General features: G+C 40.5%; 1 protein-coding gene across 6 annotated transcripts in view; it reads right to left on the bottom strand.

Moving 5' to 3' along the window:
• Positions 1–18,117, bottom strand: part of uso1 (USO1 vesicle transport factor) — a 412,569-nt gene that overhangs the window by 391,248 nt on the left and 3,204 nt on the right. The window contains exons 4-27 of one of the 6 annotated variants that reach the window (XR_012178785.1): positions 17,585–17,661; positions 17,337–17,348; positions 16,978–17,031; positions 15,380–15,480; positions 15,191–15,293; positions 14,920–14,975; positions 13,998–14,118; positions 13,670–13,848; positions 13,442–13,582; positions 13,258–13,346; positions 13,010–13,164; positions 11,725–11,930; positions 11,539–11,559; positions 8,550–8,660; positions 8,197–8,315; positions 7,561–7,742; positions 7,340–7,461; positions 7,080–7,218; positions 5,838–5,992; positions 3,669–3,734; positions 3,000–3,098; positions 2,809–2,913; positions 2,416–2,631; positions 941–1,455 (exon numbers count right to left, since the gene is read on the bottom strand). Coding sequence is in view for 5 of the 6 variants with exons in the window: in XM_073465577.1 (XP_073321678.1) it covers positions 1,372–1,455; positions 2,416–2,631; positions 2,809–2,913; positions 3,000–3,098; positions 3,669–3,734; positions 5,838–5,992; positions 7,080–7,218; positions 7,340–7,461; positions 7,561–7,742; positions 8,197–8,315; positions 8,550–8,660; positions 11,539–11,559; positions 11,725–11,930; positions 13,010–13,164; positions 13,258–13,346; positions 13,442–13,582; positions 13,670–13,848; positions 13,998–14,118; positions 14,920–14,975; positions 15,191–15,293; positions 15,380–15,480; positions 16,978–17,031; positions 17,337–17,348; positions 17,585–17,661 (2,713 nt within the window). In the remaining variant the exon portion in view is untranslated. Of the gene's footprint in view, positions 1–579; positions 1,456–2,415; positions 2,632–2,808; positions 2,914–2,999; positions 3,099–3,668; positions 3,735–5,837; positions 5,993–7,079; positions 7,219–7,339; positions 7,462–7,560; positions 7,743–8,196; positions 8,316–8,549; positions 8,661–11,538; positions 11,560–11,724; positions 11,931–13,009; positions 13,165–13,257; positions 13,347–13,441; positions 13,583–13,669; positions 13,849–13,997; positions 14,119–14,919; positions 14,976–15,190; positions 15,294–15,379; positions 15,481–16,977; positions 17,032–17,336; positions 17,349–17,584; positions 17,662–18,117 lie in introns of those variants that run through there. The other 5 variants (XM_073465577.1, XM_073465590.1, XM_073465600.1 and 2 more) reach the window with 5 other exon arrangements.

The raw sequence follows: 18,117 nt of genomic DNA, 5'->3' as shown, positions 1-18,117 counted from the left end.
TTCCATTTAAAATAGGGGCCAGGTGTCTAATAAAGCAGAGAAGTTGTAAATGTTGGTTTATACGTTGCTTTTAATCAACTTATAATCATAATGTATGATATTCTTTCATCTTTATTTACAAGAGGGCTGCGTTTCGAACCAATACTCTTTTCAATAACCGACCGAATTGTGACCATGAACCACAGGAGCTTATCAAACCCAGTTTGAATCTCCATTGTTGTATCCCTCTCTTTCTTGTTTCTTGTCTTGTGTATCCCTACAAAATAAAAGCATAAAACATCAAATACCCGATGTTGGCCCTAAATGCTTGATCAGACTTTTACCTCACACACATGTTGGACAGATATCGCCTGAAAAATGCACACCTGTTTGTGTAAACATGTTGAACAGATGCATTTGAAAAGAAAAGGAAAGAAATGTTAGCGATCTTTGCCAGCAAATCTGAAGCTGTGAGAACCTGACAACACCAGAATATACTGAATCATATTTCTATTGATGTGATGTCTATGTAATAAAAGTTATCCAGCTTAATATTCAGACATAAATAATCCTGAAAAGACAAATACAAAAGTCTTATCGTGGATTTAGTAAAATTTAATTTATCTACAATTATCCCTCCATACAGGCATACAGACTGATAGATTCTTTATTCATTTCAATGTGGCTCATAAATTGATAAGTTACACAATATCATACAGAAGCTTGATGCCAGAACTGGACAAAAAGTTGCAAAAATATCTTTTTTGTCTTTACATCTTTTCTGTCAGTGTTTTGCAGCATATTGTAGAGCGGTTAGTTGTCAAAGTGAAATGAAACAACTCTGAGTGTCTGAATACTGAACATACACACTGAACTGATCGGGGTGTGAAGGTGAACTCAGGGCGCAGCACAGTGACATGTTGCAGGTGGTGCTAATGTTGTGGGTGCATCTGGTGGGAGCATGATAAAAATGAGAGTAATATCAAATTTGTTTAGTTGCATTTTTGCTACATTTTAAATCCTCCTCTCTACGTTTCCCAGATGACTTGTGTGTCAAAATTAACACTACGTGACGATACATTACAATAAACACAAGACTGGTAAAATCATCACAGACTGATGGTAAACGTGGCAGAGATGAATGCACTGACGTCTTGTAGCTGTCACTGAAAACTGAAGAACCACATCTTGAACACATAAATGTCCAAATAACTAACGTGAACATGTGATGTGACAGAGGGGGTAAAGAAAAGTGAAGACAGCATGGCAGCTGGAGAGAAACTGCTTCAATATATTAGTCCTATGCTTCCGTTTCTCACATGTGTTTCTGAAAAGTCTTTTCTTGTAAATTCCCATCTCTCTCTTTTTTTTCCTTTCAGTGTTTTGTTTCTTCTAGTCCTCATCATCGTCCTCCTCTTCCTCCTCCTCATCGTCGTCTGTCTGGTCCCTGGCGTCGAGGTCGTCTTCATCGTCCACCTGCAGGGAAAATGTCACAGTCTAACTAGAGCAAACACACAACACACAGCTGAGTGGTCGGGACACAAAGCAACGTCTTTAAAGTTGTTGCTCTACCACCAAGATTAATAGTCACGACATCTATTACTAAAAACTAAGACCACAGTTGCACCGGCAGCTTCAAAGACTAGAAAGCCATTACATTAACACCTCTTCTCACCGACATACACAGATGTTTTAGTCTTGTAAGTCAGAGAGGACGACGTAATGAATAAGTAAATGCTGAGCTCTTTATACTTATTATACTTATCTTTATCCAGGCTAGATTCACTCAAATTCATGGACCCAACACCGCAAAGTTTGATGCAGAGGTCAAGGTTCATGACTGTTACAAAACAGAGCTACCAGGCTTTACAGAAGCTCACAGTCTATTTGCAAAAAAATTTTCAAGGCTTTAATTTTCCCCCCACAAAATTTGAACGAGACAGTGGATGTAGAGACGAAGAGTTGGAGGTGACTGAACTTTATTAAAGGGAGGTGAACTTGAGTTGAGTTGTGGCTCTGCACTGACACTGATTATAAAAAGATATCTCTCTCATGGCTGTTGCACCAGATCGCTTAGCGTTTGCAGAGAGTTTATCCAGTGGTGCAGATTCAGGGTTAACAAATCAAAAAATCTAGAATCAAAACTTTGATTTAGTTTTAGACCTGCATCAACAATATTACTTTGCACATATTAGTCATTAGATTAATGCCTGTAGTCCACTTTTAGTCAAGAAAAACTGCAGACTTTTAAACAATGAGTCTAATTTCTTATTTTCTGATTATCAGCACCAAATGGCCAAGACTGGAAACACTCAATCTCAATCGAGACTGGATGAGAGTTTAACAGCAGTAAAGTTGTTCAGCCTTTCTAAAACGATGGCCAGAGTTAAAACTCCCACTGACGTTAGAAAAAAAATGTAATACTGATTTTTCTACCGTCTCTCCGAGGTCTTTGAGTCTCTGTTTGAGGCTGTAGATCTTCTGGTCCTGGTCTGCCAGCAGCATCAGCAGGTCGTCCTGCTCTTTCTTGGACTCTTGCACCTCCGTTTGCAGCTTCGCTTTCTCCGTCTGCAGGATGGCCACCGTGCTGTTGACTGAAGCCAGCTGCTGCTCCAGCTCTGGCTGGCTTTGTGACGAGTTCTTTGCCTCCTCCTGCACAAACGAAAAAGAGGGAGAGGACAGAGAGGGAAAAGGAGGATGTAGATGTTTAGTAGGATGATCCATAAATACAAATGATGGGAACTCAGGAAAAATCCTTAACAACTGATGGATAAAAAAAAAATACTTTCAAAGACGTCAGATAATGAAAGTAAAAGTGATTCTACAAACCCTGAGTCTCTCTGTTTCAGTCGTCAGTGCTGCCAGTCTGCTCTCTAGTTCAGCCATCTTGGCAGCGTCTAATGAGCCGTCACTACTGGGAACTGCGTCTGAGGACTGAGAGAAACCAGTGCAAGGTCAATTAATTTAGTATGTGCTGTGATATATTTGATAAAAACATGTCATATTTGCATGATATTTACCCCAGCTTCAGCTCTTCTCAGCAGCTCTTGTCTCTCTGTCTTCATCTGGTTGATTTCTGCAGACTGTGACTGGACCTGACTCCTCAGAGCCTCCAGCTCCTGCAACAAACAGTCAATAGGAGAAATGCTTTAGATTGAAATTTTAAGGTCAAGTCTGGTGATATGCTATATTTTGTCTATATTATATTAAACTTGATTCTACTGTCATGAGTTGCCTGTGTAGTCAAACCTGAATTATTCTTACTGCACTTAAATGCACTTAAATTTCCAGTTCACATTGCTGACAAATGTATAGTGGTCTTAATGGAAAATCAATAGAAATTGCATAACAAATATTACTCTGTGCCATAGACCTCCATTCTTGCACAATAAATGAGCCACACATTTACTCTGGATAACATGCTTCTTAATTACCATGAAGACAAGCAGGGCAGTTTATGTTGAGTCAGTCTCATATTACCTGTACTGCTGCTGTAAATACTCACAAGATATTTGTGTATTTTTAACATTTACATCTTCAAAAGGAACACATGGGTGCAGGGCTAAAGGTCGGGAAGTTGGAAAGTATTAAGAGGCAGACCAGTTTTGTTGGTTGTTATCCATTCATGCAACAAAAATACAGAACACCAGCCTGTTTGTAAAGGGACAGTCTATAGCGATGAATCCCACCTTGAGGAGTTCTGTGTTGTCTGATCCTCCTGCTGAACCATCTGCCGTCTGTGACATCTCCGACCTCTGCGGTCACATACAAAAAAAACAGTAAGTTAGTGATACGCTATAATGTCATTATCACTGTCACAGGATAAAAGTAAAACTCTCCATACTGTTCTAACTGTAAGATTATATTCAGAATAGCTAACAACCTCTTTCTTTTCTTGTTCTCAGGTCTCTCTTGGAAAAGACCTTTATCTCAACGAGCATTGTTAATCAAATAAAGATTAAATAACAGTAAAATAAAATAAAAGATGATCAGTTAATCCTGCTGATTATTTTCTTAATACTGATGTTTTAAATGTCCTGTTTGACCAAGAGTCCAAAACTACAATATATAGGAATTACAATGATAAAAAACAAAGAAGGCAAAAAGCAACAAATTATTAATCGATTATCAACAATAGCTGCCTATTAATTTTCTCTCTCTGACTTACATCCACACTAAATTCGACGCCCCAGGGAAGTGTTTCTGCTGTAAGGATTTGTTTGTTGTTTTAAATAGTTTTGGTTTGCCTGAACACTGTAGTTGGCAACCAGTACTGTAATGCTGCCTGACTGTTGCCACAGTTGTGAAGGTGTGGTTTTTTTTTTAACAATCATAGTCTACCGGCTGGTTATATGTTATGTGTGCATCAGACCAGAGAAAACTAAACACAGCTTGTTCCATGAGGTCAACTGTTTTCAGTAGGGATGCACATTTTACATTTTTTTTATGACCGATAACCGACGCTCATTAACCGATTAATAACCGTTAACTGATAAGATTTAAATGCTCTATTGAGTGTCTGTGACCCATTCAAAAGTACCGTGACAATTTTTTTTTTCTTATGGGCTTTATTATTAAATGTGCAAATACAGCCAAGTAAACACAAACCAAACAAACACCCCGTTGCAACAATAACCCGATGCACAAACACGTTAAATCCGTCATTTACCGCCAGCTGCAGTGTGTGTGCAAAACAGGGGATCGAGTCCCAGCTGACCCGTCCGGGAGAGTTGGCGGCCACGATGTTGCGCGCGTTGTCGTGGACGCATGCAGACACTTTCCCACTAAGTCCCCACGTCTCCACCGCATCAACTAGTTTAGCTGTGAGGTTATCAGCTGTGTGTCTACCTGGCATACTCTGCTTTAACAGGACGGCGGAATTAACTTTCCAGTCCTCATCGATATAGTGACATGTAATTGTCACATAGCTCTCTGTCGTGAGCGCGGTCCAGCAGTCCGTTGTAATAGCCACGAACTTAGTACTTGCAAGTTGCGTTTTCAGTTCTTTTTGTCTCTCCTCAAAACGAGCCTCTAATCGACGGGTAATGGTCGGTCTTGATGGGACTTGGTAATTTGGCTCGACATAGGCCAGTAGCTCCTGAAACCCATCGCCACTGACCACACTGATAGGCAGAATGTCTTTTTCCACCATTGTACAAATCTTCTGCGTGATCTCCTCAGACCGCCGCGCGTCGCATCTTCTGCCTGCCATCATGGAAGGCAAAGTTTGCTGTGATGGTCCTCCACCATCTGTTCCTGGGTGTTTGTTTCGCAAGTGGTACTGCATCGTACTCGTACTGCTTGAATATTTCAATGCTGTACCGCATAGTTTGCATATTACCTCCTCTCCTTTGCGGTCAAAATTGTCCCACACAGAACTCCTTTTTGCGCGCTTCATTTTTGCCGTGAAGTGGGCTGTGGCGGAAAGCACGTAAAGGCACGTGTTGCACGTATGGCACGCGTCGACACGCCCCCATGAGTTGATTGACAAGTAGGCCAGCTAAAAAAAAATAAAATAACCGATAGTATTAATCGGTCAAGGTTCCTGTTATCGGTTAACGGTTAAACGGTTAACCATGTGCATCCCTAGTTTTCAGTGACGACATGTTCTGGTGGTCGAACTGTGACCACCGTTGCTGTTTGGGGAAACGCTCCCCAGGGTGTCACCGAGCTGGAGGAGTGTGTTTTGCCTGCACGGCTCATCCACCTCCACTTGAAGCTTAGACAAACAAACACACACACACACACACACGGACGTCTTGATAAAGTCTGCGCCCTGACAACAGCTAAAAATTTTTCTTCCCAAAATCAGACACACAAAAATAAACACGTAGATGCCGTACACAACATTTACTAACCAGTGTGTTGATGAGTGCGTCTTTGTCACCGAGCTGTGACTGAAGGAGTGTGTGCTGCTTGCGGAGCTCCTCCATCTCCTCTCTGAGCTGTGTGAGCTCCTCCGTCTGCAGACCGTTCATCTGTGAGCCGTCTCCCTGACTCTGGTTCTCCTTACCTGAAGTTATGAAGACATACTCTGTTAAAATGTCAGATTCAACAGGAAGTGTGATGTGAATGTTGATGTTCTAGACATGTACACTACCAGGAAAATATATTCACTGCTTTACATTGCCATCAGACAGCCCTTTTTTGGTGGGGAACTGATGTCGTTATATTGCTCATTCCACAGCCACCAAACTCCACTGACAAAAACAGTAATTTTCCCTCACAGAACACGAGAGTTAGTCTACCGCTGCCTCAATCAGATTGTTTTTCTTGTAATATTGTGAGACTTTGGTGAATCTGAACTAACCCTTTTAAACACAGAAGTCACACAATAACACAAACAAACTAGTAGATAAAGGCAGCAGCAGACCAGCAACTCCCGTGTACTGCGAGGTAAAATTATTGTTTTATTGCCAAAGGAGTCTGGTGACTATGAAGCGAAAATATATGGATAAAGTGACTTCTATTTCCTGTCGGAAAGGGCTGTCTAATGGAGAGGTAAAGTGGTGAAAAATATTATAAATATAGATTGACTTTTTTGCTGGACCTTTTACAGGTGTTGAGTATACACAGTTCATTGCTTAGCGTCCTGCCCCTGTAATCCTGCTGCTTCTCCAAACTGAGGACGTGCCGTCCGAAGGTCATCCACTGACTACTGATAAGAACCTCAAACAACCCTGTTTAACCCAAATTATTCCTTTGAGGCAAGAGTTTAGTTCCAGTTATTCTTTCTGAGTCATCATTATTCTGTGCGGATGTGACAGCATTTTAGTCACTATCTAAATTCTTCAGATAAGGTGGAACAAAGACTCCATGACTCCAGTAAATAACTATAACTTCCTGCTGTTTTCTCAAGAAATTGTCAAATAACTCCCCTAAAACCACAAATGTACATTTTCACATTGTGTTTGTGGAAGAAAGAATATAAATCAACCAGGACAGAGGCCAGAAATATGAAAAGCCAGAACACAGAATTTTAAAGGTATTTAACTGCATTTAGGACAAGATTAAAGATTTTGTTAACCCACACTTGTCCAACATTGTTTTATGTCCGACATAAAACACCAGTTGAAGGTGAACCACTGTGGTGAACCCACCTAATTTTAGCTTGAGGATGTTGTACTGATCTTTGTGCTGCTGGATCTGGGACACCTGCTGGGTGAGCGTAGTCTGCATCTGTTCGTTCTGAGATGCCATGGATGATACCTGCTCTTTCAGCTCTTGGATCTGAGCATCCTGAGGATCAAAATAAAAAGAGTCAACAGGAGAAAACATTAAATATAAATAACATCAAATACACAAAAAAACAAAACCACATGCAGAATTTAAAATGACAGTACCACTTATCTCTGTTTACCTGTTCTCTGATCAGCTCTTTATACTGAGTTACAATGTTGTCATGTTGCTCTAAAGTCTTCTTCACTTCCTCTTCCTTCTTCTCCTCCTCGCTGGATTTGTGAACTGCTTTGGTGATCATACCTGTAATAAAAACAATTCGTAAAACGTTGTGAAACTCTCCAACTGCTAATAAAAAATGATTCATTAATCATTGGATGATAAGAACCGTCTCTGACTGACCCTCCAGTTCTTTGACCAGTTTGGTGAACTCGTGGTCGAACAGCATCTGCTCTGGAGACGGGAAAACAGGCTGTGGCTTCTGAGCTGCCCGCGAGTACAGCTCATGTTTAGTGATGAAGCCCAGTTTCTCTACAAAGTTCTCCTTTCCGATGCGCTTCTCGATGAGCTGCTTTAGCTTCTCTCTGAGGAAGACAGAGATGACAAGGCAGGTTTTAAATAGGATGACCCTGATCAAGGCCACAAGCCAAAACATGTCGGTTTGACATTAACATTGTTCTTTTAACTGCAAGTGTTGCTAGAGTTTTGACCTATTCAAAGACCTACAGCATGGGAGTATCACTGTAATAACAAAGCAGAGGAAAGAACTGAAAAATCTGTGCTTCCACAGCAGAACAGCAGTCTACTTGTATGATTCACATCTGTATAACAAAGTCAGGCAGCAGTGACAGCTCACCAAACACACAGTTGATTACATAACATGAATACATTCATACACAGCCAATATTAGTTCAAGTATGTGGTAGAAACACAGCATGTGAATCCAATAAGACTTTAGTTCACGTGAAATTGTTTTTTCATTTGGTCTATAATGTATATCTGATAAGTAATTTTTAAGGTGCATGAGCCGACACTTACTTGGTGTAGTTTTCCAGCGAGTTGTCGTTGTAATAGATGCAGATGCCGAGAAGCAGCGCACACAGGCCCTGCACCAGCCGTTCATCCTCTCCCAAGTTCTCTGAGATCTGGGCTGTCAGCTGCAGGAGTCACTGAGTCAAGGATTCATTCAACACCAACTAGTTTCACGCTACCACACCCATTTTTAACCTGGAAGTCAAATATGAGGCTCCCATTCTCATTGATAAAAAGTTTTTGTTGCCACATTTTATGTCGAGTGATTAAAAAAAAGAAAAGGTAATAGTTACTATGACTTAAAACAGACATGTATTGTAATGAAACATGTGTCTGGTTGCAAGCTGCTTCGAGGATACAAAAGGAACGTTTTCCTGATTGTGTAGAAAGTGTGTGACAGCTATCGGACAGTTGCTGATCCACGTGCACAGCAGCATGAGGAGGCCCACCCTGGTCTGCACTTTACTGCCCTGCAGAGCACAAGAGAAAACAAAAGAAATGTCAACACAGGCTTCTAGGATGAGAGAAGAAATGGTTGACAAGATCTCAATGTAGACCAGATATGTAATATTCTACACATATTAAAACATTTTGAGTTTAGAAAGTGAAGAACCAGATTTTAAATATGGGAGGTTATGTACATCAAGGCATGTGATTGTAAACAATATCAGAATGGCAACCAATGTTAAAGTTATCCAACAAAATTAATGCAAAAAGAAAGTAAAACAGGGGCTGTAAAAGGGCAACAAAAGTGCTTGAATATGAGTTGGTGTTAAAATCTTTAATTTGGTTGACAGATGATTTTCTGACAACTCACTATTTTTTTCCCATCCTGTATTTGATTTTCCAAAGAACATAAATATAGAAAAGGTTAAAAACCATCAGTGTTTAATTGGGAGCACTTCAATCACATCAACCATTAGTAGTTAATGAGGTTATAAGAAACACAAAAGGAGTCAAATTAATACAATCAGTGTATTAAAACAAGGTTATGCTGACAAGAAGAAGCTGTATTAAGCTCACTGAATACATCAATGTCCTTAAAGCCTAAAAAACCCTCTTCTTTACCGCCACAAATTCATGATTTCAATTAAAGTTTGTAATTTTCATTCTACTAGTGATTGATGACTTACAATCCAAGTATCAGATCCAAGTATTCAAATTCTAATTTTACTGCATTTCCAGATATCAGCACATGCAAAGCAAATCCTGCTAAATGTGCTTTTAAAAAAACAAAACATGAAATTGTAATAATAAAAAGATGATATAAAAATGATCGTGCATTTCCATGACAACAGCTTTGAGAAGCAGCTAAGAGGTTTAAGATCTACAACAAAAAAGCTCAAGCTGGATTTTCTTTCATCTTCACAAATGTCTCAAGTAATTATGCAGTGTCAAACAATTTATTTAAATCAGCTGCAGAAAAGGGTGATTTTCATGGAGTTGAAATATAAGATGATGAAAATCAGTACAGATTAAATCAAAGTGCAGAGGCAAACAGAAACTGTAAACTCTTCACCGTAGCGTAACGCTGATAAGAAGCTGGCGCATTAAGACTGAATGCACATCATGCTTTAAGAAGAGCAGACTTCTTTACTCTGGTGAAATAAACAATGTCAAAACTGAGTAAATATGGAGATCTGAGCAGTGACGGTGCGGATAAATACTTATCAGCATTCCAGACTACAAAAACTTACGAAATCACCTTTTCAGATTTAGTCTCCAAATGTGACGTAATGCAAAAATGAAGAGGAAAAACAAAAGACAGGAAATGACCACATGTCAAGTATTAATAGAACACACATTGGCCTCAGCAAAAAATAAAAAATAAAATAAATCATACAGTGTATCTGTGTGGGTGATTGTGGTTAAAACTACAGCCGACAGGTTAAAACTGAAGACTCCATCTTGTCATTAAGACCTTTAAAGTCAAACATCAGTACAATGGAGCCGAGGCCGGATGTGTCTGGAGCAGGACTTCTATTCCAGGCTACTTCTGGCTGTCCGAGCTCCTCACTCTTTCCCTAAGAGAAACCCTCAGTATGTGAAACACATTTCTGTTGCTTCTATCTACAATCTTATTCTTTACAGTCATTAGCTGAAGTTAGATTAGGCCAAGATTTACTAGCGAACCAAGAGTTTCCTTCGGGGTCAGCTCCTTCTTTACTACAACAGTCCAGTAAAAACCAGCACTTCTCTTGACGCCACACTAAGTGACCTGTCAATATCTCACTCCATCTTGTCACTATTAAACAAAACCCTAAAACAAAAACATTTAGCTGCAGATCTGATCCAAAATCTACAAAATCGATCATCCCAAATCTGGAAGATGTTGCTTTGCGTAGAGGTGATCTTGACTCCATCTAGTTGGTACTGCTCAACCTCTTAAGCTCACCCAGAGATCTTGCCCACAGTGTCAAGAGCCCATTTTTGTTGGGAAAGACTACCGCTTTTGCCTGCTGCCACCTTGTTACTTCTTCTGCCTTAACTTGACCAAATAACATTGGTGCCCAGGACAGGGGCCCATTTTCCTTGATCCAAACTTGGTCACCTCACTTGAGACCAACCCCGCTGAAACCAAAGCGTTTGTCAAGCAATAGCAAAGACTTTCACCAGGAAAGCGCAAAGAAGTTCATGCATTTTAGCAGACTGCCATCCCAGAATCTACAGTGGGAGAAAAATCAAAGAATTGGCAGCTCCACGATGGTTGGTTAAGAATGGCTGAATAATTCAACCTTCATCTGACACTTAAACAGACAACTGAGCAATCTTCATAAGCACAGTTTAAACTTTAAAACCATCTGGTGCCTGCACTGTGTATTTGTAAGCAGGTAGATATAAATAAAAGGACCAGAAAGGAGCAGACAAACAAGAGCAGAGATCTCTCCCTTCAACAGGAAAAGGCCCAAAAGTTTCTGCATTGCACACTTCCTGTGCACACAGATAAGGGCCTGCAGTCAAATAACGGTCTATTCGCAGCTCAAATTAGGTGTTAGGACATCTCTGAGCTCATACCACTAAAAACAGCTGCTATGTCCCTTTTCTCTGAACCTCTGTCAGATGTACACTTGTGTACTCGCCCACACTCGCCCATGAGAGAGCAACTAGAGCTTCCAAATCTGTGGTGAGGAGTGCACCCATGTGCCACCTGAAAGGGGAAGAACTGGGTCATAGCCATACGTTAGGGACGCAGAAGTGGTAGTGAAGAGTTAAAGGGAAGCAAGATCCCCCGAAACGTGGGCCAATGAGACCCCTACTACAGATGCCAAGCCAAAACAACCAGTACATGTGCCGCCCAAACACTCAAAACACACAAACAGAGACACAGTGCACACACACGTTACTCACCCGCCGGACGATCTTATCTCCCTGCAAAATTACAATAATGTCACATTGTTCTATTCACTATTGTTGACACTTTATTAACCTTTGTTTGCCAAGAATATGCCTCTTTTCTTATAAAGTCCTTCTACCCTTAGACACATAACCATTCGGCATCTCTGTCATTCCAGCAGCTCACTGTCAGGGTCCTACCTGGGAGAGGATGTTGGTGCACTGCTGCAGCAGGGACACAGGGGGCTTCCCAAGGCTTGTGGCCAGCTGAACCCTCAGCAGCTGCTCCTTCTGGGTGAGGTTGTCCTGCAGGGCGTGAGCCAGGGCCACAGCGGCGCACCAGTTGGACAGAGAGTCTGCTGAGAAGAGGCCTCCACACAGCAGCTGGCCCGCTGAGATGGAATTTGCTGGGGGGAGAAAGTGAGCAAGTCAGTACGACAGTAAGTAATTAAAATGAAACCGTATCCAGCAGAATAAACACATGTCCATCAATTTTGTGTGGTCCCATTTTATCACAACTTTTAGATTAAGTCCAAACTGCTCCCGTTCAACAAAAGACAAGTTTTTGTCAATTACACTTTTTTTTTTTACTTAATCTAACGTTCTTAACCCTAACTTGTCTTGTTCGGGACTTGGAGTTGCGTTTTATGTATGATTTGTGCTATAAAATATAGTTTGTTCGATTGATTCATTCGATTAATTGTTTTTCCTGCATTACATTATATATCAGCCACATTATATATCAGCCAGCCAGTGCTTTAAATGTGTCACTTCCAAAACATAACTACTAAAATTAATTTTACAGTTTTAAATGTTGTGAAGGGCAGATGTCAATATGGTAGAAGTGGAACTCCCGCTCCTTATTAAAAGTGGGAGTAGGAAGCTTCAACAATAACTCAAACTCCAAACATGTTGAACACTAGCTTCTGGACAGAATTATAATTGTAAAACTGAAAAATAGAGCCGGCACACTCGATAACGCTGGCATGAACATTTATAACCTACATGTCATGTTTGTGGGCACAGGCCCTTCTGCTAATTATACGGCTACAGATTACTGTCAATTTAATCACAATTAATCAAAATGTTACTGAACCTGAAATATGGCCATGTTCTATATCCAAACTGCAAAGCCACAATTTTTTGATAGAGCTGAAATGTGACATAACACCATTATTATGAAGTACTGTAGTGTTGCAGAGATGTCCTGGTCGACAAATCTTGTTCTCCAGATGTAAGAAAATTTGTTTTGTTTGGTTGAGATCCCAAAAATTGTCACACCATCACAATTTCAATAGATATTTTTAACTGAAAATAAAAACTGTGATGCAAAAATGTGTTTTCCCACTTACAGTGAATCTCAAAATATTTTTTTCAATCAGAGGTATATAATGTTTTCTCAGGTCAATTTGTCTACAAACACTACATCCTTATAGGAAAACAATGGATAATCCCACTTCTAAATTCTCATCTTGGTATAACTGACCATCGATGGTGGAGGGCAGCAGCGTAGCAACAATCTCTCCCTGGCCTTTCTGGTTTTTGTAGAGGAAACACTGGAAACAGTAGAGGACTGCACAGCGGAGCACAAACGGTTGTCTCTCGTTCACCATGGACATGAGCAGCACCACGATGGCTGGTCTGTGAACACATGAGGAAGAAAGAAAAAGTTAGTATGAGTACAGAAATCACTATCAGGTCGTTATGGGAGATTTAACATCTTGATTCTCTCACCTCGGTGGGTTTGAAGGAGCGTTGACAGAAGCAAAGTAGTCCTGGTTGACCTGTGAGCCTCTGATGACCTCTGATACAGTGTTGATGGTCTGAAAGACAGAAACCAGATAACAAGCTTGAATTCACTGAGCCTTCCGAGTCAGCAACAATCCTTCTTTGTATTGGTAAGTGATCCTGTCATTACCTCAGTGAGGATGTCAGCAGGCACACCAGTGGCCATGAGAATGGTACACAGCTGCTGCAGCAGACCACACTGGTACATGGACTTCTGACAGCTGGCTGTGGCTCCAGGTGAGTTCACTGGAGACACCATGACTCGGACCAACTGGGAACAGAGCGCAAGATTTCAACAACTCAACATCCCATTGTTCTGCTTGTTAGGTTAAAGTTCAACATGACTGCTACGTGTTACCTGCAGCATGAGGTGGAGGTTGGTGACCTTCTGTGCAGACCAGCCAGAGTTATCATCTCCAACCTCAAACCAGGGCTTCATTCTCTGGATGTAGGAGCCCTCCTTGAAGAAGTTCTGATTGGAGCTATTGTTCTTCAGCAGGTTAAGCAGCAGCAGCAAACAGTCCTCCACCACAATACCTGCACCGAGGGGAAGGAATTTACGTCAGGACATTATATCACAAGAAAGAACAATGATCTTACTGTTTTAATGACAGAAAATACTAGAAGTGTGATTTAATTCGAAAAGTCTAGCAACAATTGTGCACTGAATCTAAAAATCCTTTTACCTCCATCACTGCTGCCCTCTTCTGTGATGATATCAAGAAGGCGCTCAAATGCGTTTTCAAATGCCACAATTTTCTGAATGGCAGCATTGCTTTTGGTCAGCTGTTGGAGCAACAGCAAGCCCTGTTGGAAGAGAAAAACAGATCGTCATACATCTCTTCATTATAAAAAGACCTGCAATAAAAGCCTGTTGTTGTGGGGGCGTTTTGTTTAAGGTACCAGTGAGACAGGAAATACAATCCAGGAAGTCCACTTCTGATAACAGATCTGTGATTTAAAAGGCTTCTCAGACGCCAAAACACTGCGCGGCTGTTTTTAACACTGCTGACACAAGATTTTAGAACTCTGGAAAGTTATCATGGCTGCAATCTTCAAGCCAATTAGCTATCATCTGATGCCGATTTAGGCAACAGCCAATTGTTCAGGGCTTCTAGAATAACTAGTGGATATCCAAATAACAAATAACTGATATCCAGGCCAAAAGGTCCTCTTCTGTGTGCCAGTTATTGTTCACAGTCATATAAGCAACTTGAGTTGGGAGAGTTGTAGTTGAGTGACGACTAATCTCTATAAAAAGATATCTGCATATGAATACAGATACATTTCAAAACAGCTAACAAAAAGCTAAATCGCTGTCATACAATAGCAGATGGGTTACATTTCGTCAGACGGACTGGAATCAGGAATGTCGCTTACATGCATGTGATTAGCCAACACAGCGCTGTGCAGGATGACATAACGTAGCATTGCAGCAAAAACTGAACGAGGTACAACACTGAATGTTTTTGCTGGCACCCTCTGTGTTGGCAGGGCTGTGTTTTTCACACAGAACTAAAATTGGTCTGAACGTGACCTTTATTTCAGAAGCTTTCATACTGGGCTTATTATAAAATGGCAGCTGAAACAGCAGGGACAAGTACTTACATCATTGCGAATGACTTCTCTAGAGTCTGCCAATAGGTCCATCAATCTGGAAACACCTGAGAATAGGCACAAAGAAAAAGGGGGACTAAATACTGGGTGAACCTTTAAAAAAACTCATCTTTTTGTGCGAATTGTTAACGTTTTGAGAGTTAACAGATTCTCTCAATAAAGACATACAGAGAGATGTTGATATAACACTGAGGGTGCAGGTCCTGAGTAAAATCCTGACATTACAAAACAAGTTTGATCAATCTGGAGAGGAGAAACTCACCCATGGGGCTGACCAGAATGATCCCCTGGACTTGGACACCCTGGTTCTTCAGGAGTGCGGTCAACAGCTTCACTCCAGGCCAACGTACATGGAAGTCAAACTCCTGAAAATCACATCAATGCATGAACACATCAGGCAGTAATATAATAAAACAGAGGTCCTGCCACAGGAGCAGAAACAGCTCAGTACCTCCAACATAGTGAGCAGCAGAGTCACATGTTCAGGGTCCTGAATGAACGTGTCTGTGAACTGGACTCCCAGGTCATCTGCCTGCTTCTGGGCGTTCTCATCTGTGAAGGAGATTGAAAGCTGAAATTAGTAACGTCTCTGATGAATACTACTCCACAGCAGGAGTCATCAGTCAAGTGAGGTCACCAGTTGGTTTGTTCACAGCAATCAGCCCAAGTTAGAAAGCCATAATTATTGGAAAAGAAAACTTTTCTCAGAGTGTTTGTCACTGGTGGTTTTCTGCTATTATATTCTGACTTTACAAAAAATATGTACATTTAATTTACATAAAAAATTGTGTGCATGCTCAGGGTGACACTATTGAACACGCCTACTGGAAAATAAGGGTGACACACAGGTGAGGGGGCAGTAGGATGGGAGTGTGAACAGGGTGAGATCAGAGGGGTTACTATAGAAGGGGTTTCGTTTAGTGTGACAGGCTAGTTAGCAAAACCACTGCATTGACAATATGTATGTATTCAACCTATTTATGTGTTCATAGCTTAAATGGCACATTTTTTATACATGTTTTGATTTATTCATCTCTAAGATTCCTGCTTCCTCCCCAAAACAATAAAAAACTTTTGGTCATGGCATTGGAAAATTAAATTAAAAGCTGCAATAATCATTATGGATCAAATGACTACGTGAAATTTGAAAAGGGGGCATTTGTAGTGACAAGCCCACATATAATTATCAACCAACTTAGTTGTACTAATCATTTTAGCTTCTTTTAGCTGAATGTTTTGGTTTTCCAACCTGTATCTTTAAAGTTTTGGCTCAATCTCACCGCTCTTATGAGCATTGTTTCTAGACATAGCATCTCACATTCCCTTTCCAATGTCTTAATATTAAGAATTAAAAGTGCATTGCTTTTTGAAAAGGTGCACTGGCTTTATTATGCTATTATATTATCATATAAGTGGCATTAAATGGTACTAAATTGACAATAAAATCGTTTATGGCAATTATTTTCGGGGAAAATATGTCACCCAGTAAAAAGTAGTTATAGTGACAGGTCTAGAGGACAGATAATTCCCTCAGGAGTTGGTTGGGACTGAGCTAAAAGGATGGTGAATATTGGACTTACATCTTACATCTGAGTGTGTCGGGTGTATAAATATGCAACTATATTTTTGTCTATGACGTTATCAGGGGACTAAAACACAGTAAATTAAAGTAGGTTGAACGAGGCAATATGTCCTTTAAGTCCCTGTTACTAACGATTCTCATTTCTCAAAACAAAACACTAGATTCTTTTGTATTTTTGGGGTACACTGATAATGAAAAAACCCAAGAGGCAAACAAAACTAAAGAGTATTATTTCACCACCACAACAGTGCAAAACAACCAGCTACTAAAATGTGAAGGAAACAAAGGAGCAAGGAGACATAACATACTATAAGACAGAGGTTCGGGGATGTGAAGTTATTAGTGAAGCATTCTTGTTACCACCCAAACACCTTCTAGTAACTTCTGCAGTGCCAACTGATCTTAGTGAAGTTAGTTATCTAGCAGTTCTATTACTACTGTGTGGATAGCTTGGTTTCAGTACTGACCAGGCATGGAAGCATTCTTATGCTTCCCTGAGACAGAGATAGGGGTTACTGCGTCTGCGAGAGCAGGGGGAGGGAGAGTAAGTTTACAGCCTCACCCAAAAGAAGCTAGCATTCATTTCAACCACTCTGAAGAAGAGTAGAACCAGCTGAGTGATTCTTGTGAAGACATGCCACGACAACAACCAAAACACAGCCTTAGTTTCCATCAGCTGTTTACAATCTGTGCAGCTACAGCAGGAGGTGTAAACAAGAATATTAATGTGCTCTTTTTCCAAAATCCAACCAAGAGGAATCTTTGATTGGTAAGTGCTGCAGGAGGTTAGAGGGGGGTGGTAACATGCACAGTCAGAGAGTTTTACCTTCTGATTCATCTGTAGGGTTAAAACATGGAAGAGAAGAGAGACGAGAATCTTTATATACAGCAGACATTATCAGAGGAGGGGAATGCAAATTGACTGATGTCCAGTTGACATGAATTGAACTCATTTATACATGCAAACAAAACCACAGTCAACAGTAGCCACACAATTAAGAAGAATTATCTTCAAATGATAACAGATTTCAAGTGAATTTGATCATTTCTCATAATTGTGGGAAGGTTTAATACCTTGCTCTTCCTCCTCATCATTACAGATGATGTTGTACAGTGTGTCCAAAGCATAGCCGAGGATTTCAGAGTCAGACCTGTTCAATTGGCAGGAAGAAGCAGAGTGTTAACAAACCATGTTAACTTGAGTCGCATAACACATCTAACAAATAACACATTATACAGTAACGGGTACAAAGCTATTTTGGGCCAACAATGACGGATACCTATGGTGGCCGAGGGCAAACACACACAACATTTACGTTGGGAGAAACATGCCACAGCTTCAGAAATGATTCCAATTCATTAAAATATATGATACAAAATACAACAAAGGAAATGTGCTGTCAATTAATAAACGAGCTGCAGAAAGCCACAAACATATTAACAGCAAACACGCTGCAGATACAGAAAAGTGGAAACAGCTTGATTTCAGATCTGAGAGAGAGAGCAGACGAGAATGTGTTTCTTTTTGAAGCAGGAAGAAAAATGGAATAAAAAGGCAACACAAAAAGGTTTGTATTCTTTTTTCCAATTGGTCTTCGACTTTGACA

Source organism: Pagrus major, chromosome 1 (genome assembly GCF_040436345.1).
Source record: "Pagrus major chromosome 1, Pma_NU_1.0".
NCBI lineage: Eukaryota > Metazoa > Chordata > Actinopteri > Spariformes > Sparidae > Pagrus > Pagrus major.
This window is presented reverse-complemented; position numbering and strand designations above follow the sequence as displayed.